General features: G+C 46.2%; 1 protein-coding gene across 1 annotated transcript in view; it reads left to right on the top strand.

Moving 5' to 3' along the window:
- Positions 1-22,743, top strand: part of PROSER2 (proline and serine rich 2) — a 43,852-nt gene extending 21,109 nt beyond the window's left edge. The window contains exons 3-4 of the mRNA XM_003357769.4: positions 17,611-17,863; positions 19,521-22,743. Coding sequence (XP_003357817.2) covers positions 19,754-20,500 — 747 coding nt within the window. The 5' untranslated portion in view covers positions 17,611-17,863; positions 19,521-19,753 and the 3' untranslated portion in view covers positions 20,501-22,743. The remainder of the gene's footprint in view (positions 1-17,610; positions 17,864-19,520) is intronic.

Here is a 25,717-nt window from a genome sequence, read left to right as displayed (position 1 = left end):
AGGTTGTGGATTTGCTTTCGGGGGCAGCAGATCCTGAGACGGAGGTTACAGTGCCAGAGGCTCATGAAGGGTGTTCCTGGGCCCAACGTTTGGAAGGAAGAAGCAGCAGGATCTGGGCAGAGAGAGAAGCCGGGCTGTGATGCACACCTAACAGAGGCCTTAGCGGTTCCTCGGGCACCAAGGGTGGAGCCTAGATACCCATCCAGCCATCAGCCCATGGATGCAGGACACCCCTACAGGGAGGCACGACCTTGACACGACAGGTCCTTCATCCCCAGGGTGATCTAGAGGGCAGGAAGGTGTGGGTGGGAGAAAAGGAACAGAAGCCTCGCCATGGGACCAAAGCTACCAGAGCAGCTGCAAGACGTCTGAACTGGAAGAAGCAAGGTTGTGAAATGGATTCGGGAAGTTGACAAGAGATGCCCTATAAATACAGCTCTTCACAGAGGGTCTGTCTAAGCAGGTGGGCTAGTCATTCCATCATGCGGCACATTTGAAGAATATGCGTCACGCTGACGGTCAGAAGGTCATTCCCAGAGGGGCATCTCCAGAGACCAAAGCTCTTCTTCGAAAGAGGTCTATTAAGTTTCAGCTCCAGACTCACATAGTCTGGACATAGTTTTTGGTAAGATATCAGAAGTGTCATTAGGCTCAAAGACAGGAAAGACTACATCTCACATTTGTAAATGGGAGGAGATCAAGGTGGGCCAGGTGAGAACAGCCTCATGCCTCTGAGCTGCCCGGATGGTGTTGGGCCAGGAAGGGTCTCCAGGGGAGGTGAGTAAGGATTAGAAGGACATCCCCCAAGATACGTATAATTTCTTTTAAGTCCTCACCAATCTTTGAAGTTGCTTTCTCCTTTGCCAACCAATCAGTATCCTGAAAATTAGCTCAGAATAGTAATAAATACAAGGATATGAGAGACATGTCTGGGTTCAAATTCAAATGCACCTCCCTCAGTGACCTGGGAAAAGTTACTTAATCGCCGTCTTCCTTAGTTATACAAGGGGGGTGAGTGGGATGATGGTTCTCCCTCAAGGGTTACTGTAAAGAGGAACGCCCAGCATCTAATCAGCGCTTACTCATTGCTGGCACCAGCTTCCCTTTTTCAGTGCCCCGTTGGCCTCAGGCTGAGCATAATGCCACTTCATCCTGCCTCCATCCTCTCATTTAGGTCCAGGCCTTTTATTTACTTATTTTGCCTTTTTGTCTTTTTAGGGCTGCGCCTGCAGCATATGGAGGTTCCCAGGCTAGGGGTCTAATCGGAGCTGTAGCTGCCAGCCTACACCACAGCCACAGCAACGCGGGATGGAGGCCACAGCTGCAACCTTCACCACAGCTCACGGCAACGCTGGATCCTTAACCCACTGAGCAAGGCCAAGGATCGAACCCAAGTCTTCATGGATGCTAGTCGGGTTTGTGAACCGCTGAGCTACGGCGGGAACTCCAGGTCCATGCCGTTTAGATTCAGCTCTTAGCAGCAGCCTTCTGAATTGCTTTCTTTGACCAGTAAAGATGAGAAGAAGGTACCTCTTCCTCCCCGCAGTGTTCTGCCCATCTTACTGTGGGGCATCACTTTGAATTTAAATGAAAGACTCTCTGCCCTCTCTAGTTCTTTCCTATCCAGTAAAAATCTTACGGTAGCACTATGATGGATTCGATTTCATCTGTATTTTCATGGCTGTCTGTAATACAGCATAGTCACGCAAAGGGCATTAGAAATTCTACGTTCACGAAGTGTATCATTCAGCTGTACTCCTGTGAGGGGGTTGGGTCGTCCCACTCACTTGTCCATCTCGCACGTCTGATGGAGGACGTGTCCTAGTCCTGTTCCAGTACCTTCTACCTGGACCTGTGGACTCTTTTCAAGTGTTCTCCTTTATGGAAAAATCATTGAGCCAACTTTAGTTGTCGTCTGTTTTCGTTTCACAGTCGTGTACCGTGCTTAGACCTGACACATGGAAAACTTGGCATTTGGTTTTAAATGGCAACTAACGTTTTCTAAACAACTGCAAGATACTTGACCTTTTTTTTTTTTTTCTTTCTTCTGTTTGTTGTTGTTGTTTTGTTTTCTTTGTTATGGCTGCACCCAGGGCATTTGAAAATTCCCCAGGCCAGAGGCTGAATCTAAGCTGCACTTGCAACCTACACTGCAGCTGTGGCAACACCAGATCCTTTAAGCCACTGCACTGGGCTGGGGATCACACCCACATCTCCACAGTGACCCAAGCCGCTGCAGTTGGATTTTTTTTTTTTTTTTTTTTTTTTTTGTCTTTTGTCTTTTGTCTTTTTGTCTGTTGTTGTTGTTGTTGCTGTTGTTGCTATTTCTTGGGCCGCTCCCGCGGCATATGGAAGTTCCCAGGCTAGGGGTTGAATCGGAGCTGTAGCCACCGGCCTACGCCAGAGCCACAGCAACGCGGGATCCAAGCCGCGTCTGCGACCTACACCACAGCTCACGGCAACGCCGGATCGTTAACCCACTGAGCAAGGGCAGGGACCGAACCCGCAACCTCATGGTTCCTAGTCGGATTCGTTAACCACTGCGCCACGACGGGAACTCCCTGCAGTTGGATTTTTAACTCACTGCGCCACGGTGGGAACTCCTCACTTGACTGTTACAAAACATCGTGTTAACAGCTGGGCCCTTTGAGTGAGTGACCTGTCTATACACCATTACAGAATCTGTAAACTTTTTACAAGTCCGATGCCCTCAGACTCTCCTTTCTGGAAGTCTCAACTTGAAGAGTGTCTATATAGGTTTTTATTCTAAACCCTCAGTGTTTTTTTGTTTGTTTGTTTTCGTTCTGTTTTTTGTTTTTTTGCTTTTTAGGGCCGCACTCGCAGCATATGGAAGTCCCCAGGCTAGGGGTCCAGTCGGAGCCACAGCCACCAGCCTACACCACAGCCACAGCAACGTGGGATCCGAGCCACATCTGCGACCTACACCACAGCTCATGGCAACGCTGGATCCTTAACCCACTGAGCGAGGTCAGGGATCCAACCCGCATCCTCATGGTTCCTAGTCAGGTTTGTTAACCACTGAGGGAACCACGAAGGGAACGCCTAACCCCTCAGTCTTTTTATGACTTGCCTCTTTAGAATCAGAATCAACCAAAGTAATTTCTCCACTCCCTGTTTTTCAGTCCCTGACCTCATAAACAATTTGTCAGTAACAGTGTTTTTAGGTCCCCAGATTGTATGGGGTTAAATGCACCCCTTGGGGGGCTCTCTAAATAAAAGATAGTGCACTGTGTATTTCTTTTAAGTAAAGGCTATTTTTGAAAGAAGATAAAACATTAATGCCTGATGTTAAAAGAGAGAATTGTAAAGTTTCTAAACACCAGTTGAAGTGCTGCCTGGGATAACAGATCTTTGCTCTTTACGAACTTCTGAGCCAGTACAAGTTAAAAATTAAAATAGCTGATGAAGTAGGATTGCTGTGGCTATCCATGTGGCCGCCTTCATGCCCCGGCTCTTGCAGAGGGCGGGAGGGGTGTGTGAGCTCCTTATCACTCAGGAGGCTGCCTCGGTTTGTGTATGTACATCATCTATCTTGCAAGGAATTCCTCCTCTGAACATTTTCTAGCGAAAGTGATAGCTAGGATAAAACAAACTGGCCAAATCCTTGTATACTTGACTAAGTATACAAAATTTGAAATGTAAGGACAGCTTCCGTGCAGTACAAAGTTGGCAGTGCAGTTCTAGAACTCTCGAGAGGTGGTGGGGATTCAAAATCCATGGTTCAGGAAGGATTCAGAGACAGTCATAAATGATACCTCTTCATGGCGACAAAGGAAGCTTTGGGCCTAGGGTGACGTATTCTTAACCCCTTAATAGTATCGATATTATTAAGGGGCACACCGCCGGCGCCAGGGCTGCCTCGTGCCAGGATTCTAGGTTTTTATTCCGAATGTGGTCTTGCATCTGCTCTGCCCGCGGGCACCCTGGATCTTCCCGCTGCCAAGTCCTATGGAATGTCATGATTGCATACACTTTTTTAAGGGCATTCTGGAAACATCTCCAGTCCCCAGGCCTGCTTCCTAGTCCCTCTGACTTCTAACTCAGGCAAAAACAGTGATCCAGATCCACTGATGAGTTTTTGGAGGTTTGCTCTTCAGTGAGCCGTCTTGAAACCCTCCCGTCTCCCTCCGCGGACAGTGTTGCGGCCCCAAAGCCATGCGGTGAGTGAGCCTATGACCGGAGAGCGGCGCCCGATCTCGCTTCCTTCTGCGGTCGTTTGCCCCCGCCCCGTCGGTCGTGGAAGAGGAAGATCATAGGAGGGTAAAGCGCAGGGGTGGGGTGGGGTGGGGGTGCGAAGCCATCCATGTGGCGGGCGCAGCGCGACCTCTAAGTGGTACAGTGTGAATCTGAAGGTTTCAAGGAAAGGCTGCAAGGCAGAGGCGTGGAAAGGAGAAGCTGAGCCATCAGTAGAAACCCCATCGTCCTTTCAGCTCTGGCTCCTTCCCCAGATGGACCCCAGGACTTCCCGGTCAGAGCAGCTCTTTTAAGGCAAAGCCGAATAGCCTTGGTGAAAGTTCAGTTCAGTAAATGCCCGCTACACACACAATCGCAGCAACGACGGAATAAAAAGCCGTGTAAATCTTTTCGGGGCCTCACAGCCCAGGGACATGACAGCCACGTGGAGCCCCAGACTGGGGGGACCCCAGTTTAGGAGGGGTCTCACACATGATGCCACGTACTTAAGGCATTTCCACCCCAGTGGGAATCGCTTTATCGAAGGGCCAGTTCTGAGAAGCTGAGGGCCGCTAGGGAGCCCAGGCATAACCCTTGAAAGCCCTGAGTCTCTCCATCTGTAATCAAAACTCTGCCTACCTCATTCTGCACTGGCTTCCTTGTGTCTCCTTCCGGCCAGAAGTACGGGTTTAAGTAAACCACAGTGGAAAATTACAACAGGGACTAGTTAGAAATGACCATAATTAAACCCTTACTCCAAAACCGTGGGAAACCCCACTGGCACTTATGGTCCCTCGTCCGGGGTCGCCAAAGGAAGCGTGGCATTCAGTGGTGTTCAGAGCCAGGTGGGAAGTGCAGGAGCAGCCAGCCCTGTTTTCTTCTTACTGCTGCGTTGTGTTTCAACTCGGGGGAGGGGGAGGGGTCTCTCATCAACTTGGTTGGTTGGTTGGTTAGTTTGGCCTCCCTGTGGCATATGGAAGTTCCCAGGCTAGGGGTGGAATCGGAACTGCAGCTGCCACCTACACCACAGCCACAGCCACAGCCACTCCAGATCTGAGATGCATCTTTGATCTACTCTGCAGCTTGTAGCAACACCAGATCCTTAACCTCCTGAGTGAGGCCAGGGATTGAACACGCACCCTCAGGTTCTTAACCACAGCGGGAACTCCTCAACTGGGGTTTTAAAGTAATGAAATCTTGGAGTTCCCGTCGTGGCTCAGTGGTTAACGAACCTGACTAGGAACTGTGAGGTTGCGGGTTCAATCCCTGGCCTCATTCAGTGGGTTCAGGATCTGATGTTGCCATGAGCTGTAGTGTAGGTTGCAGATGCGGCTCAGATCTGGTGTTGCTGTGCCTGTGGCTGTGGTATAGGCTTGGTGGCTACAGCTCTGATTAGACTCCTAGCCTGGGAACCTCCATATGCTGCGGGTGTGGCCCTAGAAAATGCAAAAAAGACACCCCCCCCAAAAAAAAGTTTGTCCTCCAGCACAGGAGCGTGTTCCTCTCGGAGTGCCACACTTTGGCTGTCATCTTTGTGTGGGAAAGGTTCGGCCAAACCGAGACAGGGGCTGTCCTCGTGGGAGACTGGTACAGGGTGCCATACAATTACAGCAGCAGACCCGGCCTTTTGAATTTCCTGAATACATTAGCAATTATTTCTTCACAGCCGTAATGTACAGATTAGGGTAGAAGCATATGAACTTCCACATTCTGGAAGCAAAACCGTGTTTCCCTGGGAGGCTTGCAGACATCACCTGAAGTCAGCATGCTGGGTGGGGTGGCCCAGGTGGGGAACGATTTTCTGGACAGTTCTTTCTACATCTGGAGATCCATAGCCTGAAAGAGGAGCCTTTGACTCCACAGCCCAAATTGGCGCATTAAAAGCTCCACTGAGGAGTTCCCATCATGGTTCAGTGGTTAACGAATCCGACTAGCAACCACGAAGTTTCGGGTTCGATCCCTGGCCTCGCTCAGTGGAGCTGGGGCTGTGGTGTAGGCCGGCGGCTACAGCCCCGATTGGACCCCTAGCCTGGGAACCTCTATATGCCGCAGGTGCGGCCCTAGAAAAGGCAAAAACAAAAACAAAAAACCCTCAACTGAAAGAAAGGGATTTTTTTTTTTTTTTTAATTTCTGCTGTCGCTTGTTCCCTTCTAAATAATAGATACAAACTTAAGTTCTCCCGTTCACCTCTTCTCAAGAAAGCTGCTGTGTTTTTTGTCTCCGTTTCCTACCTGCCTGGTTCTTTGGGAACTGAGTTGGAAGATCTCCTGTCCAATACCACCAGAGGTCAAGCAGGGGCCACCACGGCCAGAGGGCCGGCTTTCTTCCTGCCTCACATGGGCCACCAGGCCACTGCCTTGCTTTCTTTTCTTAAATATAACAGCTCTGCTGGGATATAATTCACAAACCATGCGGTCACCCATTATTACAGCATGCCGTTCAGCGGTTTCTAGGAGATGGACAGAGGCAGACAGCCATCATCATAAGCAAACTTAGAACATCTTCGTCACCCCAAAAGAAACCCCGTGCCCGTGGGCAGTCACCCCCCCACTTCCCTCCAGTTGCCCCGGGCCCTGGGCAACCACTCATCCGCTTCCTGGCTCCATAGCGGCCCGTGCTCGCCGCCCTGCCTTCCCCGCTCTGCCCCTTCCCCACGTCTTCCTCTTTAAGCTCCGGCCTGAGGGGCAGTGTCAGCATCTCTTGGGGACAGAGGCGTGGACAGGACTTCTCTCGGACAAGGCCTATGCGCCCCTTTTCTGGCCCTGAACCCCACAGTCCCCGGCCCCTGGCACAGGGCTTTCTCTGTGTCTGCCATCTTTCGTCTCTGGCACATGCCAAGTCCAGGGTCATTTGGAGGGCACTTCTTATTGGGGGAATTAGGCAACTGAGTCCCCAGTGTTTGGGGCCCGCCCCCTTAGGTCAAGGCTCAAGGGCAGACTGATCGCAAACAAGTCACCCAGCCCATCCTCCAGCTTCTAACCCGGGAGACAGAAACCCCGGACAGGTGAGGATGCAAGAATCCAAGTCTCTGGGGACCAGGGGCTTTGATCGCTGCCCGACCTGGTGACATCTGATTTGTGTCTCACGTTTTACCAGAGCGCTGAGGGAGCAGTGCCAGCATGAGGAGCCCCAGGCAAAGATGTGTGAGAGGCAGGTGTCGAAGCTTGGATCTTAGATCAGCACGTGACTGGAAAGGGAGATAAGTCAAACAAAATAGAAAGCCGGTGTAGACTGGTTCTGGGCTTGGCCGCACTGCGAAATCCTTGTACAACCCTCAGAAAGTCACTGCAGTGCCTCTGAACCCGTTTTCCTGCCCTCAGATGTGGGAGCTGGACTCACTGACCTCTGGTCGCATCTCTTAGCCTGTGGGTCCTGTGGTTTGTTGCACAACATAAATGGCTGATTAGACGCTTCCCTCTCAAAGCTTCTCCAAACAAAATTTTGTGTTGGGGATCCGTGCTCTGAGATTGGATTAGGCATGCAAGGTTGTTTTTTTTTGGGGGGGGGGCACACCTGAGCATATGGAGGTTCCCAGGCTAGGGGTCTAATCGGAGCAACAGCCACTGGCCTACACCACAGCCACAGCAATACCATATCCGAGCCAAGTCTGCAACCTACACCACAGCTCACAGCAACGCCAGATCCTGAACCCACTGAGCAAGGCCAGGGATCGAACCCGCAACCTCATGGTTCCTAGTCGGATTCGTTTCCACTACGCCGCGATGGGAACTCCCTACCCCATTCTTATTGTGCCTCACTTAATATGGGAAACTGGCCTGTGTCTTAAGCTGATGGTCTGTTACAGGCCAGTTGCCTTTTTAATTCTATTGGCTTTCCAACCAGAGAGAAATTATTATATCCAGCCAAAATGGATTATCAGAAATCTTGGGAATAACTCTATTGAGACACTGAACTGGGGAGGTCAGAGTAGGCGGAAGGGGGTAAATGGCATTTGTTTATTTCCCAAGACTTTTAATTTAACAAATAGTTGTGGTGAAGACATTTTTGGGCTCTGGTCGTTATCATCACGTCACCCTAACAACGTCCGTGGTGGTTGCAGTTAGTAACTGCAGGGGACATGGTCATGCCGAGAGCCCTAATCCTTTCAGACTTGCAGGGGTTTTGATTGTTGTTGTGGCGTCTCCGAGCTGACCTACTGTGCATGGAGAGAAGAAGAATGTGACATGGCTTAAGGTGAATCTGGGAGAAGCAGGGCTGGGTGCTGTGAGCTGAAGGGTGGGGTGGGTAATCTAGCGAGTCTCAGGCAGACAGAGAAGAAGCAGGAATGCTGTCCCCGACGTGTCGTGACCCTCCAAATGACCCTGCTGACCCGCCGTACGTCTGGAAAACTCCCGAAATAAGTAGCACCACCGGACCTCTAATGAAAGCATCATGTTCTGGTGGCTGGAGGATCAAGACAGACCTGCAAGGGAGGAGGCAGCTGTCACTGTGGTTGCTGTAACTGCTTCCTGGACACGAGACCCCGTATAAGCTTTCGTGCGTGGTTTCCTTTGAAGTTTAGCAGAGGTGAAGGGCGTGGGTGATGCCCAACTAGTGTGAAAGGCAGAACTGTATACGGAGTTGATTCTTCCTGTTAAATAGCCCTCAGCTCCACCTCCTTCCTGTTCCCACCACCCGTGCTCCATTGTAGACGACTTCAAAGTCATTTGTCTACTTTGTTTCCATATTCAGTTGTCCATACTGTTTCCTGTTTTCCATACTATAGCCCGCATGATCTCTCCAAAATAGGCATCGAATTCCCCCTGGTCTCTTTTTGGTGATCTCCCACCTCCTTCTTTCAGGGTCTTGATGACCGTTTCCTCTTCAGGGTTTTTCCGCATCAGGCCCCTTCCCCAGGAGTGTGAGGTGATAGCCCCACCACCCCAGTCACCTCGTCACAGCCATTTCCACCCCCTAAAGTAACTGCCTGTTTTCTTATCTGAAGCCCTCATTAGATGAGCTCTCCCAGACAGCAAGAATGTGATGTATACCCTGTATTCACATTGCCTGATGCTTGCTCGCTGCTCAAATATTTGAATGCATAAGTCAGGGAATGTTGTGGGAGTTGGCTGGAGGTGTGGCGACACTGAAATTGGACCAGGAAGGACAGGTAGGATGGAGCTGTGTGGCTGTGAGCCCTGCTGACAGAGAAACAGGTACGGGAAATAGCAAGTGATTTGATTTGATTACAGGGCAAGAGTGAGCAAACCCCAGCCTGTGGACTACATCTGGCCCCTTGCCTGTTTTTGTAAATAAAGTTTTATTGTAACAAAGCTAAGCTTCATTTACATATCACCTGTAACGTTCATATATGCTGACAGACTTGAACAGTTGCCCCCATAAAGACTGCAAAGCCCCAAATGCTTCCTCTCTGGCCCTTTAGAGAAAAGGTTTTCCAGTTTTCTGTTCTCTAGTCACAGAGTATAAAAGGGAGGGGAGAGGAGACACTGGACAAGCGGGTAGGGCCAGATCCTGGATTCTCAGAACAAAGGGTAAATCCCTTGGTCATGTATTCTGTAGGCACAGAGGATGGCTAAAATTACGACGCAGGTTCTTTTATTAAAACCTAGTCCTCTCTTCTTTGGTTCAGTGCTTAATAAAAAGTATTACACAAGGAATGCTTTGTGCTCATTTTCCCTTCTAGTATCTTGCTGCTCTTCTGATGTCCCCTCACACTGATGCTCTTAAAGAGGGAAAATTGAAGTTCTTACGGGCCACACAACCACTAGAGATGTAAACTGATAAAATTACAGAGACCTCGTTGATACCAAACTGTTACAATTTTAACTGGAGGGAGTTCCCATCGTGGCACAGCAGAAATGAATCCGACTAGGAACCATGAGATTGCGGGTTCGATCCCTGGCCTCGCTCAATGGGTTCAGGATCCGGTGTTGCTGTGAGCTGTGTTGTAGTATACAGACATGGCTCCAATCTGGTGTTGCTTTGGCTCTGGCATAGGCTGGTGGCTGTTGCTCCGATTAGACCCCTAGCCTGGGAACCTCCATATGCTGTGGGGGAGGCCCTAAAAAAGACAAAAGGCCAAAAAAAAAAAAAAAAAAAAACAACTCAGTGGAGAAAAACTGCTCTTAAAATCAGCCTTTTCCTCCCCCAGCACCATCCAATCTCAGAAGAAGTAGAGCAAAAAGATATGCCATGAACTAAAATCTTAGGGCTCATTGTTTCCTAAATTCAAACTTAAAAACATAAAAAAGGAAATACATACAAAACTTGATTACAGTGAAAGGAAAATTATAATCTGTCTTGTGAATATATATGCAAAAGTTCTAAATAAAATATGAGCAAGTCAGATTCAGTGATGTATAAAAAGCATGGCACAAATTAATCTTTCCACAGAAAAGAAACTCATGGACTTGGAGAACAGACTTGTGGTTGCCAAGGGGGAGGGGGAGGGAGTGGGATGGACTGGGAGTCTGGGATTAATAGATGCAAACTGTTGCATTTGGAGTGGGTAAGTAATGAGGACCTGCTGTTTAGCACAGGGAACTATATTCAATTACTTGTGATGGAACATGATGGAGGATAATGTGAAAAAAAAGAATATATATATAAATATATATTTATATATATATAAATAAATATATTTATTTATATATATATATGACTGGGTCATTTTGCTGCACAGGAGAAATTGACAGAACACTGTAAATCAACTATAATGGAAAAATAAAAATCATTTTAAAAAGCATACTAATATCACAACCAAGTTGGATTTATTCCACGAATGCAAGGTTGGTTTAATAGTTGAAAAATCAATCATTATATGTCAGTACATTAACAGAATAAAGGAGAAAATTGTGCCAGCCAGAATTCTCCCCATACATTGCCAAATGCCCCATGGAGGGTAAAATCACCTCCAGCTGAGAACCACTGCAGTAAATGAAGAAAAAAGCCTTTGACAAAGTTCAAAACTCATTCATTATTTTAAAGACAAACATACTTGGCAAACTAGGAATAAAAGAGAGCTTTCTTAATCTGATGAATATCATTTTTAAAAAAAAGCAAACACTGTACTCAATGGTGAAATATTAAAAGTTTTCTCCATGACATTGGGAACAAGATGAAAGATGAGGCTACTTTTGTTCAACTAATTGGAGAACTTGGTGGTATGATAAGGAAGAATGAAAAAAATGAACAAAAGGCATGAGGAATGGGAAGGAGGTATTAAAAATCTCTCATTTACAAATACAACTGTATATGTAGAAGACTGAAAAGAACCTACAGATGAACTGTTAGTATTGTGCTGCAGATTTGTCAGACATACATATCTCAAGGTCCATATACTTTGTATTTCTATAGAGCAGCAACAATTAGAAAATTTTAAGTGATATCATTTATAATTGCATCATAAAACATCAAATATCAGTCTCCGGCTTCAGACTATACTACAAAGCTATAGTCATCAAAATAGTATGGTACTGGCACAAAAACAGAAATATAGATCAGTGAAATAATATAGAAAGCCCAGAGATAAACCCACACACCTTTGGCCAACTAATCTACAACAAAGGAGGCAAGAACATGCAGTGGAAAAAAAGAAAGTCTTTTCAATAAGAGATGCTGGGAAAAGTGGACAGCTACATGTAGAAGAATGAAATTAGAACATTCTCTAACACTAAACACAAAAATAAAATCAAAAGGGATTAAATACCTAAACATAAGGCCAGATACTATAAACCTCCTAGAGGAAAACATAGGCAGAACACTGACATAAATTGCAGCAATATCTTTTTGGATCCACCTCCTAGCATAATGAAAATAAAAATAAACCAATGGGACCTATTTAAAATAAAAAGACAACCTATGGAATGGGAGAAAATAGTTTCAAACAATGCAACTGACAAGGGCCTAATCTCTAAAACGTACAAACAACTTATACAACTCAACAGCAAAGAAACAAACAACCCAATTGAAAAGTGAGCAGAAGACCTAAATAGACATTTCTCTAAAGAAGACATATGGATGGCCAACAGGCACATGAAAATATGCTCAACATCACTTATTATTAGAGAAGTGCCTGTCAAAAGTACAATGAGGTACTACCTCACCCCAGTCAGGATAGCCATAATTAATAAGTCTACAAATAGCAAATGCTGGGGAGGGTGTGGAGAAAAGGGAACCCTCCTACACTGTTGGTGGGAATGTCAATTGATACATCCACTATAGAAAACAGTATGGAGGTACCTCAGAAAACTAAATAGAGAACTACCATGTGATTCAGTAATCCCACCCCTGGGCATATATCTGGACAAAATTTTCATTGAAATATATGATGCACTCCTATGTTCACTGCAGCACTATTCACCATAGCCAAGACATGGAAACAACCTGAATGTCCATCAAGAGATGAATGGATTAAGAAGATGTGTACATACATGGAATGGAATACTACTCAGCCATAAAAAAGAACAAAATAATGCCATTTGCAGCAACATGGGTGGAACTAGAGATTCTCAGACTAAGTGAAACAATTCAGAAAGAGAAAGACAAATACCATATGATATCACTTGTATCTGGAATCTAATATATGGCACAAAATGAACCTATCTACAGAAAAGAAACAAACCCATAGACATGGAAAACAGACTTGCAGTTGCCAAGGGGGAGGGGGCGGGAGTGGGGTGGACTGGGAGTTTGGGGTTAGTAGATGCAAACTATTACACTTAGAATGCATAGGCAATGAGGTCCTGCTGTGTAGATACAGAAGATAACATGAGGAAAAGAACATATGTAAATGTATAACTGGGTCACTTTGCTGTACAGCAGAAATTAAGAGAACATGGTAAATCAACTCTAATTTTTACAAATTTTTAAATAAAATAAAATTAAAGACTAGTCATCAGAGACCCCCATTAAAACAGAGAGAAGAGGCAAGCCATAGGATAGGAAAAATTATTTGCAATAAATATACCCACAAAGGGTTTGTATCTAGTATGCATAAACGAATACCCACAAATTATTTCTTAAAGACAGCTTGATAGAAAAACAGGCAAACGACTTAAACAGGCACTTCCTAAGAGGATCTCCAAATGGCCAGTTAAGTATCACGGGGGAAAAAAAAATCTCAACACCACTTCTCTTCTGGGGCGTGGATTGAATATCAGAACAAGACACTAGCACACACCTACCGTGCAGGGCTGTGCACCTACCCCTGGGCTGGTCCGGCCACTTGGGAGAACTGTGTGGCCCTGTCTATCAAAGCAGACACCTATCTGTGACCCAGAGACTCTGACACTAAAGCTCTGGACACTGCAGGCTCTCTGAGGGGCCTGGGTTGGTGGGCATTTGGATACTTCTCAGATCACGGTATGAAATGCATTATTCTGCACCATACGGCTAACTCTTAGTGACCTTTGCTTCCCCCACAATTTTTCCTATTGTTTTATCAAAGTTTATGCCCATTGTAGAGAGTCAAAATGGTTTTTGTTTTTGTTTTTGGCCACACCTGCAGCATGCCAAAGTTCCCAGGCCAGGGATCGAACCCAAGCCAGAGCAGAGACAATGCTGAATCCTTAATCCATTGAGCCACTAGGGATGCCTCAAATCGTCTTACAAGGTTTACGAAAAGCATTCGTTTTACTTGTACCCATCAAGTGCTCACTCTCCGACTCACCAGAAGCGGTGACTTGTAACTCATTCCTGTTTCTTTCTTTACCCTCATCCCCCACCCGCACTATTGACAGGTTCCTCTGTATCGTCTCTGTAGTTTTTGTATGTGTGACATACGAAGTATGCATGTGTTTAAGTCAAATTGACACAACTCTTATTCTTCTTATTTGCATTTTTCCGCTTAACACTGTATTCTTTTGAAAACACCATTTACAATGGCTGTAGGAGGGTCCATGTGAGGGTGCCATGCCCGTTTCTTGTTTTCCTGCTGTATATACTGATATACTATGCCTGTGTGTCTGTGTCTCACAGATACATGCTTTCTCTCATAACTTTAGTTTTTTCGGGGGTGAATAACGGCTTTGGTTTCAGCTGCTGGCATTGTTCATGTTCTGAGTGGCCTCTGGCTTGCGCAGAACGAGGCTGCTTGTTTGCTGCACAGCAGACATCCTGGGCATGTCACTGTTATCCTGGGGTTCCCTCGGCTTTCCCTCATTCTCTCCTGTTTCCTGGCTCCCAAGTTTTCTTCTTGGTTCCTCCCTTGTCTGGGGAACAGCCCCACCCCGACTCCCCTGCGGTAGCTTCCTGAGAAAGGCAGGCGTGGGAGATCCGCTGCTCAGACCCTTATTCTCCTCTAGCCTTGGCTTGATTCCAGGTATGGAATTCTAGTCACGAATTCGTCTGGAATTTTGGAGGAATCACAGCATGATCTCCCGGCTTTCAGTGCTGCTGCTAAGAAGGCTGCTGCTGTTCTGACTCCTGATGTTTTGTTTTGTGACCTGTTCTCCAGCCTGGGAAACTTTCAGGATCTCTCCTGGTCTCCAGTGGCTGAAATTTCGCAGGGATGGGCCTTGGCGTAGGTCTGTTTTAGTCTTCTTCATCCGGTTATTCTCATGGCTCCTTTGAACTGGGAACTTGCATTCCTCTGTTTAAGGACACGTCTCTCAACTATTTTACTTGTTTACTCTGATCATTTCTTCCCCTCTGTTTTTCCTAATTTCTCTTTCTGGAACTCTTATTATTCACATGTTAGCCCTCGCACATTTATTCTCTAATTCTCTGCTTAAATTTTTTTTGACTTTTTGTTGTACTTTTGTGATTTCTCTACTTTATCTCTGGGATTCTATTTCATTTTTCTTTTTTCTCTCTCTCTCTCATAGTTTTAGTTTCTAAGAGTTCTTTTCTGTCTTCTGTTTGTTCTAAACAGCATCGTATTCCTGCTTATGGATTCAGTCTCTCCTCTGATCCCCTGCAGAGATGCTCATGATCCTCTTTTTGGCATTTTCACTGTTGTTTGAGTAGTTTGTTTCCTGCAAGTTGTTTCCCTTCTTGTCTTGCTTTGTGTGTCCTTCTTGTTTAAGGTTTTTCTCAGCTACTTGGTGATCAGTAGCTATATGAACACCTTAAAAGTAGGATGTTGAGAAACTGATTAGAACTTCTGTGCTGGGGTTGTGGACTGTGATTTTTGTTTGTTTGTTTGTTTTTTCCAGTCTTGCTAGGCTGTTTCACTGGGGAGCCCGTGGTGTCCGCTTCTTGGCTCTTGGTCCATTCAGGCTCCCAGAGAAGACCCTTCTGCTGCCCAGAGGGTCAGTTCGATTCCCTGAGTCCCTACTTTCAGTACAGTTCTTCACCGTGAACTCAGCTTGATGCAAACCCTCTCTTCTTCATATGCCTTCACTTTCTTTAAGAATAAGTATCTAATTCTCAGGTCAGTCTCCCAAAGCAATAGAAATTAGAGCAAAAATAAACCCATGGGACCTCATCAAACTGAAAAGCTTTTGCACAGCAAAGGAAACCAAAAAGAAAACAAAAAGACAACTTACAGAAGGGGAGACAATAGTTTCAAATGATGCAAGTGACAAGGGCTTAATCTCTAGAATATATAAGCAACTTATACAACTCAACAGCAAAAAAACCAATCAATCAATGGAAAAATGGGCAAAAGACCTGAATAGACATTTCTCCAAAGAAGATATACAGATGGCCAACAAACACATGAAAAAATGCTCAACATTGCTGATTATAAGAGAAATGCAAATCAAAACTACCATGAGATACCACCTCACACCAGTCAGAATGGCCATCATTAATAAATCCACAAATAACAAGTGCTGGAGGGGCTGTGGAGAAAAGGGAACCCTCCTGCACTGCTGGTGGGAATGTAAACTGGTACAGCCACTATGGAGAACAGTTTGGAGATACCTTAGAAATCTATACATATAACTTCCATGTGACCCTGCAATCCCACTCTTGGGCATCTATCCGGACAAAACTTTACTTAAAAGAGACACATGCACCCGCATGTTCATTGCAGCACTATTCACAATAGCCAGGACATGGAAACAATCCAAATGTCCATCAACAGATGATTGGATTTGGAAGATGTGGTATATATACACAATGGAATACTACTCAGCCATAAAAAAGGATGACATAATGCCATTTGCAGCAACATGGATGGAACTAGAGACTCTCATACTGAGTGAAATGAGCCAGAAAGACAAAGACAAATACCATATGATATCACTTATAACTGGAATCTAATATCCAGCACAAATGAACATCTCCTCAGAAAAGAAAATCATGGACTTGGAGAAGAGACTTGTGGTTGCCTGATGGGAGGGGGAGGGAGTGGGAGGGATCGGGAGCTTGGGCTTATCAGACACAACCTAGAATAGATTTACAAGGAGATCCTGCTGAATAGCATTGAGAACTATGTCTATCGCTTCTCGGCCTTTTGGCTAAGATCAAGTGTAGAACTATGTCTAGATACTCATATTGCAACAGAAGAAAGGGTGGGGGAAAAACTGTAATTGTAATGTGTACATGTAAGGATAACCTGACCCCCTTGCTGTACAGTGGGAAAAAAAAAAAAAAAAAAAAAGAATACACATCTAAGAGTTCCCACTGTGGCACAGTGGGCCAAGGATCTGGCATTGCTACCATTGTGGTATAGGTCATAGCTGCAGCTCGGATGTGATCCCTGGCCTGGGAACGTCCACATGACCTGGGTGTGGCCAAAACAGAGAAAAGAGAATGAGAGTAAACATCCAGTTTTCTGTCTGGGTGACCTGATCGTTTCTGAAAGAGGCTCTCATCCAGTTCTGGCTGCTCTCTTCAATGTCATCTTAACCAGACTTCCAGGGCCTTCCCTCCAGCCTGTGCTGAGCTTCGTGTGGGCTCTCCTGGCCACGGCAGGTTGATTCCTAGACCCTCAGCTGCTGACCAGAATTCACCCCTTTGGGTCTTCTGAGTCAGTGACCACCTGTCCTGCTGTCTGCCTTTCCTAATGTTGTGGCTGTCATCTCTTTTCCTCTTATTTTCCTCCTTGAGATTTGTGCCTTTTTAAAATTATAAAGCCCAAGTTTGTTTTAGTGAGGGTTCTGGAGGGAGAGCAGATAAATATGTGAGTTCTCTCCACTGTCTCTCAGCCAAGAGCCCCCTAGTGCTGTTACGGGGAAACCAGGTGTATCTGCGGAAAAAGACCTTTTGCAAGGAGGTTGCTTTCTTATCACTGACCTACTAGAACCAAGTGTCTATGAGCTGTAATGGGCTACACCTTCTGGGCAGCCTTCCCTCCTCTGCAGGTAGAATGGAGAGGGACACACCAGCAGGGGGGCACTGGGGGGTTACCTGGATGTTACCCTCTCCCCAGGTGGGAAACTGGAGGGCAGTGAATTCTCTCTCAGGCTCTATATAGATCCCTGCGTTGTTGTGGGGTTTTTCTCTTCAGTGTAACCACTGTTGCTTTTATCTCTTCGTGCCTCTTCCCCAAACCTTTGGTACAGGATGATGAGAGCCTGAAGTACCTCACACATGAAGAAAAGGACGTCCTTCTGTTTTTTGAAGAGACAATTGATTCCCTGGAGGACGACTTTGGGGAGCAGGTGCCGTGTGCCGGTGATGCCCAATGCCTCTCTCTGCCATCTGTGGACGAGAGCGCGTCCGGTCCGTCTGAGCCAGAGGATGTTGTGGACTTGGTTAAGCCGGGCCCTGCAGCCGGGGAGCCTGAGAGCCTGCAGGATGTAACAGAGGCAGCAGGTGAGGACCGGAGCACAAGTCCCCGACCTCTGACTTGGCCAAAGGCTCTCCTTTTGTGTTGTGTTCTCTGCGTTTCCAGTATGGAAGCTTGTGGAGCTGATCAGATTTTTATAGTGAGAAACATCCTCTTGGTAGTTAGATTGTCCAGCCGAGGTGCTGCTTTCATTAGGATGAAAACACATGAAGGGACGTTCCAAAAGGGCTAGAATAACAATTAGGACTAATTCCGCAAACAAACAGATTGTATACATATAGAGAAGAAAGAAAGAAAACTGGGAATGGCTTCAGGGAAGAATTCCATTCTACCAAAAAAGACCATACAAGGAACTTGTGCTTGAGCCCTTGAGGTTTAATTTCAATTCTTGGGCAAGATGATACTCCTGTTTCAAAGCTGGGAGTATTTGAACTGGAAAAGACTACTTGGTTCAGGGGAAAAAAAAAAATCAGAACGAAAATTCAGCTCGGCATCTACTCTGTAAATTTTGCTTGACTCAGAGTGGCATCAGAGGAGTGGTGTGCTTTTTGTCCCTTGAGTCCTATGATAGAATCAGAGGGAGATGGACAAGGAGAAAACTTTCTTCCAATTTTTTTTCCTAGTTGGAAAAGATCCTGGAAATGTGAACAAGGGGATATGGATTGGAAAAGATGAGGGGAAAATAGCCTTGCTCTGCCGACAACAAAATACTGCCGTTTGTCATGAGCATCTAGAAATCTATCCCTCCGTTCCCCCCCCCCCCCAGCAAGACTGTGTATTACACAGAATTTCATCTGCTGTGGTTCCAGATATGGGGCTGAGTTTGTAGCCCTCTCTTCAACGAAGAGACTTAATATAAATCTTCCATTTTTATCATACTTCTCTGAGGTATAGTTCCTAAAATTAACTCCAGCCAGCTGATCCTTTAGAAAATCAGAGCATATAATTGTGCCGAGGAAAACACTTGTTGAAAGTAAGCCACTTGCCCATAAATTCTCCAACCTGATGTTTCCATAACAATTTTAAGAGCCCACTCTCTGTGGCAGGCATCGTGTGAGATTCTGAGGATACAGAGATAAATACATGACTCCCAGTTTTGCAGCAGACACACGTGTATAAATATAAGTGCAGAAAAGTGCTAGTGATCTGGGATCAACATATGTTAGGATCCTGTAAAGGTTCAGAGGCTGACCTATTAAATTCTACCAGATGCTGCCAGGAAACATTTCTGTTTGTAGAGGAAAGTGACCCATCTAACTATCCTTCATCTAGAAAGACTAGAGGGAGGGGTTGGTGGGTACCACAAACTTCCCAGCCTGTATTTCTCCTCTGTAAAATCCCCCATAAGGCAAGTTGTTGTTCCCGCCTGTTACAAGCCTCAGGATCATGGCTCCTTAGAAACGTGCTTTTACACAATATGCTTCCCAGGTACTGACTGTTTGGGGCTTGCAAATCTTTCACCACCGCTAATTCATTCCTTCTCGCCCATGGTTATGAGAATCACATACTAAGTTCTCTTTTGCTGGTCCAGGGAACAGGAAGGAGGGAGCTTAGCTTCCAGGAGGTACAACTGCATTTGACATCACATCCCTTTGAGACCTTTGTAAATTCAGTGAAAAGGAAAGGTGATGCATTTACTTCTCCATACGGTGGTAGCTTATAAAGATGCTCACTACCTTCCAGGGTCTGGCGCTGTTGGAAAGGAAGACATCCCTGTCCTTGGATGCAGGAAACAGGATGCTGAGAAGTCTCCCCCGCCAGACCCCCCAGGTCCTGAGGCCCTGCTCCAGCTGCCTTCCCCGCCTGTCCCCGCAGCAGCCCCGGTCCACCCCAGGAGAGAACCGCCCCCTGCTCCTCCAGCAGAGCACCCAAAACTGCCCCGCTCAGTCCCCACTCCGCTCGTCATCGCCCAAAAGATGTCAGAGAAGTTGGCAGGAAATGAAGCACTTTCGCCCACATCCCCCTCCATAGAGGGCAGGCCCGGAGAATGGAGGGTGCTGACTCCCGGGGCCCCTCGACACAGAGACCACTCGCCGTGGCACAGACACGCGGCGCCGCCCAAGATCCACCGCTTCCCGAGCAACATCAGCCTGAGCAACAGCACGGGGAAGGACTTCAATAAGACCATCTCCAAGGCCGCGGTCAACGTGCAGGAGCGCAAGGCCCAGGTCCTGGCCAACATCAACGGGGTCTCCTTCCTCTCCGCGGGGGAGACGGAAGACCGGGCCCAGAGGGGCGACCTCGCCGAGCAGAGGAGAAGCGTCTCCCTGGAGCAGAGCCAGCCGGGCCCAGCCCAGGAAGCCGTCCCCGTGCGGGCAGGGGCGCACAGCGCCCAGCAGTCCAGGGCCGTGCAGACGGAACAGCCTCTGCCGCTGGCCAACGGCTTCCAGAACATCCACGATGTCCTCAAGAGCCAGGCTGGTCCCTTCATCTCTACGGGCAAGACGGTCACCTTCCGTCCAGACCCGGGGACGCTCCCCAGCAAACTTGCGTCCCGGCCTCCAGACTGCAGCCAGGATGTTAGGAAGCGGTCGGGCTCGCTCCCCAGGGCCATGGGATTCAGGCCCCAGGGCATCACTGTCCAGTTCTCGGGCCGGGGCTCCACGGAGGAGGCCCGTCGGGAGGCCCTGCGGAAACTCGGCCTGCTGAAGGAGAACTTGTGATGGAGAGCGAGCGGGCTCTGGGGGAGGCAGGGTGGTCAGGTCCTTTTGCCAGAAAATGGATGTGCGCATGCGTGCGGCGCAGCGGCAAAGTCAGGACTGCGGTGCCTGGTTGAGGACCAGAGATGCGGGCCCAGCACTCAGCAGAGGGGATGCCCTGCTCCCGTCCGCAAATGAGCTGGGCCATCCTTCCGTTCAAGAGGGTCCCGCACCACATCCTGTCTGCCCTTTTCCAAGAGCTCGGAAAATAACCTTGAAAACCTACAGGTTTCTATGGTTTGTAAATGCCACATGTTTTGGGGCCTAGGAAGAGGGGGGTTGAGGCTGATTTTTTGTTGAGTCTCTAACCTTTTATCCCAAGTGCATGAACACGAAAGCCAGTTTACCAGTTTAGATCTCATACTTGTTTCTCTAAAAAAGGGGTCCTCCCCTCCTTTCCAAGAAAATAAAGAAGAAATGCGTGTTCAACTTTCACAGTATCTTAAAATATTTTTTTGGCTTTTTGTTTTTCAAGGGTGAAAGTATGTTCGCCTGAGCTATGCCTTTGTTTCTTGATATACTTTGGTTTGCCCAGTTTTGTTTTGTTTTTTAATTGGAAATTGAAGCCTTTAGAGTATGATTTACTGTAATTTTGTGTTATGGGAGCAGAATAGGAAGATTGAGTTTGGACAAGGTGGTAGTTTTAAGAAAGCCAGTCTCAGACTACAGAGTCTGTGTGACTGGGAGATATGTGTATGAGTGTGTACTGTGTATATACATGTGCATAATATGTGTTTATAGATACATGTTATTATATACAGATAGAGGTGTGTGTGTGTATATATATAAACTTCTTAAAACCCTATTACAGAACTACAGGATGCAAGCACTTCCTATTGTTTTGATAGACAAGCCATCTCAGTGTTGAGATGATGACACAGAAATGGTCACTTCCCAATGAGGAAGTCTTTTAAGGACACATCTCCATAACATTTCGGTGATCCAAAGTGCTTTTACCTCAACAATGCATTCTGTTCCCAATTAAAGGAATAGTCCAAATAAGCTTCCCACTCAGCAGGAGTTCCTTTTTTAGTGAAGCAGACTTTTAAAGATGTCCTTTATCACCTAATTTTAATTTATCACCTCATTTTAGTTTTGCATGTTCTAAGGTGGCTGGTAAACAGAAGGAAACAAAAAGATTCTTAACATCCCCTTGTTCCGTGGGCAAGATCTCAGGATTAATTTAAAAGGGAAAAAAACTGAACTGGGTTCCACAGCCTGAAAAGAACTGGTTTTCTCCCAGACGATGTCTTACATGCTGAGTTGTAACCACAAGGATTATTATCAAAACTATTTCAGGGTGGAGTCTTAAACCTCTAAAAATAGACCGGGAAGGACCACACTTGAAAGCTGGCCCTTTTGTTGTACGTCTCAGCCACTGTCCCAGATTCTGTTTCTTTCCTGTTGAGCATTATTTAAACTCAGACTTCTAAATGTGCTGTGAAGGATGTTTTTCATAGTATTCAGTTTGCCTTGTAACTTACATAAAATGATTGTAATGTGTTCCTTAGAATGACAGTATTTAGTGTCTCGCCCAGCCCGTGTCCTCCTGAAATAGTCTCACAGATTCCTGATGGTCTTAATTTAAATAAGTGTTTTGAATTTACAGGTCTTGAAAAATAGTTTCTATTTTACTCCTGTTTATGTTGGATGTGTTTAAAGGATTCTTAGGGGCTCCTTACTTCGTTTTAATAAAGCAAGATGCCATATTACATGGTGTTGAAAAATAGAGGATCTTGATAATGGAACAGACTTGTGGTTGCCAAGGGGAGGGGGTTGGGGGAGGGCTGGAGTGGGAGGCTGGGGTTAGCAGATGTCAGCTCTTATACATGGACAGGCTAAACAACAAGGTCCTGCTGTATGTATAGCACAGAGAACTCTAGTCAATGTCTTATGATAAACCGTGATGGAAAAGAATATTTTTTAAGAAATGTATATACATATAACTGAACCACTTTGCTGTAAAGCAGAAGTTAACACAACATTGTAAATCAGCTATACTTCAACTAAAAAAGATAGAGGGTCTTGCTATGGCTAACATTTTAAATATCCCCTATATTTGAGGATTCTTTCTTTTTATCATATCCTCTGAATTCATTGTAATTAGGGTGAACTTGACTATATGTTAGTATATTTGTTCTTATAATGGCATTTTGGAAAAATAAATTTGGAGATCTATCTTAAGTAAAAACAGCTTTGTTTTTGCCTTTTATGCTTAATCTCAGTTATTTTCTTTTAAATGACTATATCCTTTCCTTCTATTTCTTCATAATTTCTTTAACCTATTTACACGTAATTATTCTGACTGTTACACTGGCCATTTCTTGTGCCCAAAACCCTAGTAATTAAAGTCATATCTTTTGTACAAGATTCAAATTATAGCTGCTAATGATCCAATCTGTGTATGCATCACCTTAACCAAAACAACTAGTTTTCTGAGGGGCATTTGTTTCCTTGCCAGAACTATATGATAGGATTTTTAAATTTTATATATATATATATATTTTATTTGTTTGTTTTTTTAGGGCTGCACTTGCAGCATATGGAAGTTCCCAGGCTAGGGGTCAAATTAGAGCTGCAGCTGCTGGCCTGCGCCACAGCCATAGCAATACAGAATCTGAGCCCCATCCTCAACCTACACCACAGTTCACGGCAACGCTGGATCCTTAACCAACTGAGCAAGGCCGGGGATAGAACCTACACCCTCATGGATACTAGTGCGGTTCATAACCCACTGAGCCATGAAGGGAACTCCCAGCATATACCTAAAGGGTCATCATTGAGGGATTTTTTTGGGGGGGTTGCAGCTTGCTTGATGTGAGATCTTAGTTCCTAGACCAGGGATGGAACCCAGGCCACATCAGTGAAAGCATGAGTCCTAACAACTAGACCACCAGGGAACTTTCCATTTAAGGGAGTTTTGAATATCTTTTTTTTTTTTTTCTTGATCACGCCTGTGGCATGTGGAAGTTCCCAGGCCAGGGATCAAACCTGAGCCACAGCAACAATCAGAGTCACTGCAGTGACAACATCAGGTTCTTAACCCAATATGCCACAAAGGAACTCCATCAAGGGAATTTTAAAAACCATGTTTCAAAGCAAACTTGTTCCAAAAGGAAAGATGGATCTTAAGTGCTGAGCTTTTTTCCAAGCGATGCTTGGAAATCAGTCCCCATTGTTATGAAACTCTTTATCATGATACCTAAAATCAGAGGGAATAAATTCCCCCCAACTTTTAGGCATATATGTGCAAATGGCCAGAGTCTCATCTGCAAAGGTAAGAGGACCAGTGACTAGTCCAGCCCTCCTCCTCCTGCTCTGATCATGTGCCTCTTAGCTTCACAGAATTGGTGGGAATGTTGATCTTTGCTTTTCTCTCCCCAGGGACAATCTCCTCCTAAGTCTTGTGGGGGAGAACCAGCAGAGGTGGGGGTGTCTCTTCTATGCGTGAGTCTGCTCTGACACAGATGGCTCCGCCTGAGCCGCGTGCTTGCTCTCTTCCCACTTCTACCTCAAAAGCTGCCTCCCCGATGGGCAGTTCCCAACACAGCCCCCCACCACCTGCAACGAGCTTTCATGAAGAGCTTTGTGGAGTTGATAAGTCAAACCTTATAGAACCCTGAGCATGGACCTTTTTGTTTAAAAAAATAATAATAATAATAATCTGGAGTTCCCGTCGTGGCGCAGTGGTTAACGAATCCGACTAGGAACCATGAGGTTGCAGGTTCGATCCCTGCCCTTGCTCTGTGGGTTAACAATCCGGCGTTGCCGTGAGCTGTAGTGTAGGTCGCAGATGCGGCTCGGATCCCGCGCTGCTGTGGCTCTGGAGTAGGCTGGCAGCTACAGCTCCAATTCGACCCCTAGCCTGGGAAACTCCATATGCTGCGGGAGCGGCCCAAGAAATGGCAAAAAGACAAAAAAAAAAAAAAAACTGACCTATGTTCTCTAAATAATGCCATTTACAGCAACGTAGATGGACCTAGAGATTATCATATGAAGTGAAGTAATTCAGACAGAAAAATAAATACCACGATATTATCTTATATGTGGAATCTAGAATAAGACACAAACGAATCTATCTACAGAAACAGGCTCTCAGACATAGAGGACACACTTGTGGTTGCTAAGGGTTCGGGGAGGGGGGGAAGGCATGGACCGGGAGTTTGGGATTAGCAGGTGCAAACTATTGTGTATAGACTGGGAAAAGCAACAAGGTCCTCCTGGAGAGCACGGGAACTGTATTCAGTATCCTGTAATAAACATAATGGAAAAGAACAAAAAAAGAACTATATTCTTTTTTGTCTTTTTTGTTTGTTTTGTTTTTTGCCTTTTCTAGGGCCGCTCCCTCGGCATATGGAGGTTCCCAGACTAGGGGTCTAATGGGAGATGTAGCCGCTGGCCTCTGCCAGAGCCACAGCAACTCGGGATCCAAGCCTCGTCTGTGACCTACACCACAGCTCACAGCAACGCCGGATCCTTAACTCACTGAGCGAGGCCAGGCAACCTCATGGTTCCGTCGGACTCGTTAACCACTGTGCCATGATGGGAACTCCAAAAAAGAACTATATGTTCTTTACTGAATTCCCATAGCCTTGGCTGTGAAGAATTTGACCTTCCAGAGGATTTGACAGTGATGTTTTTTATGCAGTTGATTTAAGAAATCAGTTTATGTCAAGAGGAACAAAGACAGAAAGAAGAGAGCTACGAAAACAGTTTACTTTTATCAAGAAACTTTTTTCTGAGATGTTTGTCAGCCAGTCACCAGGTTCTGGGAAGGAGCAGAGCTAGTGTTTTCTTCCCCACCTGTGATCCGGGGCGGGGGCAGGAGGAAGGGGAGGCACGAGGTTTGTGTTTTCATTGCAACGACAAGTCACCAAACAGGTTTTGTTTCTTCGCTTCACAACAAGGTTCTTTTCCCCTGCTTCAAGGTATGAACAAGTTCCCATATCTTTTCCTAATCTACCCGCTGGACAAGCCCCACTTTCAGGTATCTGAGAAAGGAGAAGGCAGGGCTGTCAGCTGCCGTGCCCTGGGAAAGTCGGAGCCCTGATCGGGCCCTGCCAGGGAGCGCCACCCGCCGCCTCCCGCGCTGCGCTGAGCCCAGGCCTCCTCTGCCCCTGCTGGCCCTCCCCTGCCAGAAGCACCCCTTCTCCAGGAGAAAAAGCAGTGTTGGGGAAGAGG

The sequence above is a fragment of the Sus scrofa genome, chromosome 10 (assembly GCF_000003025.6).
Source record: "Sus scrofa isolate TJ Tabasco breed Duroc chromosome 10, Sscrofa11.1, whole genome shotgun sequence".
NCBI classification, from domain to species: Eukaryota; Metazoa; Chordata; class Mammalia; order Artiodactyla; family Suidae; genus Sus; species Sus scrofa.
The sequence above is the reverse complement of the archived record's forward strand: the minus strand, read 5'-3'. Positions and strand labels throughout refer to the sequence as shown.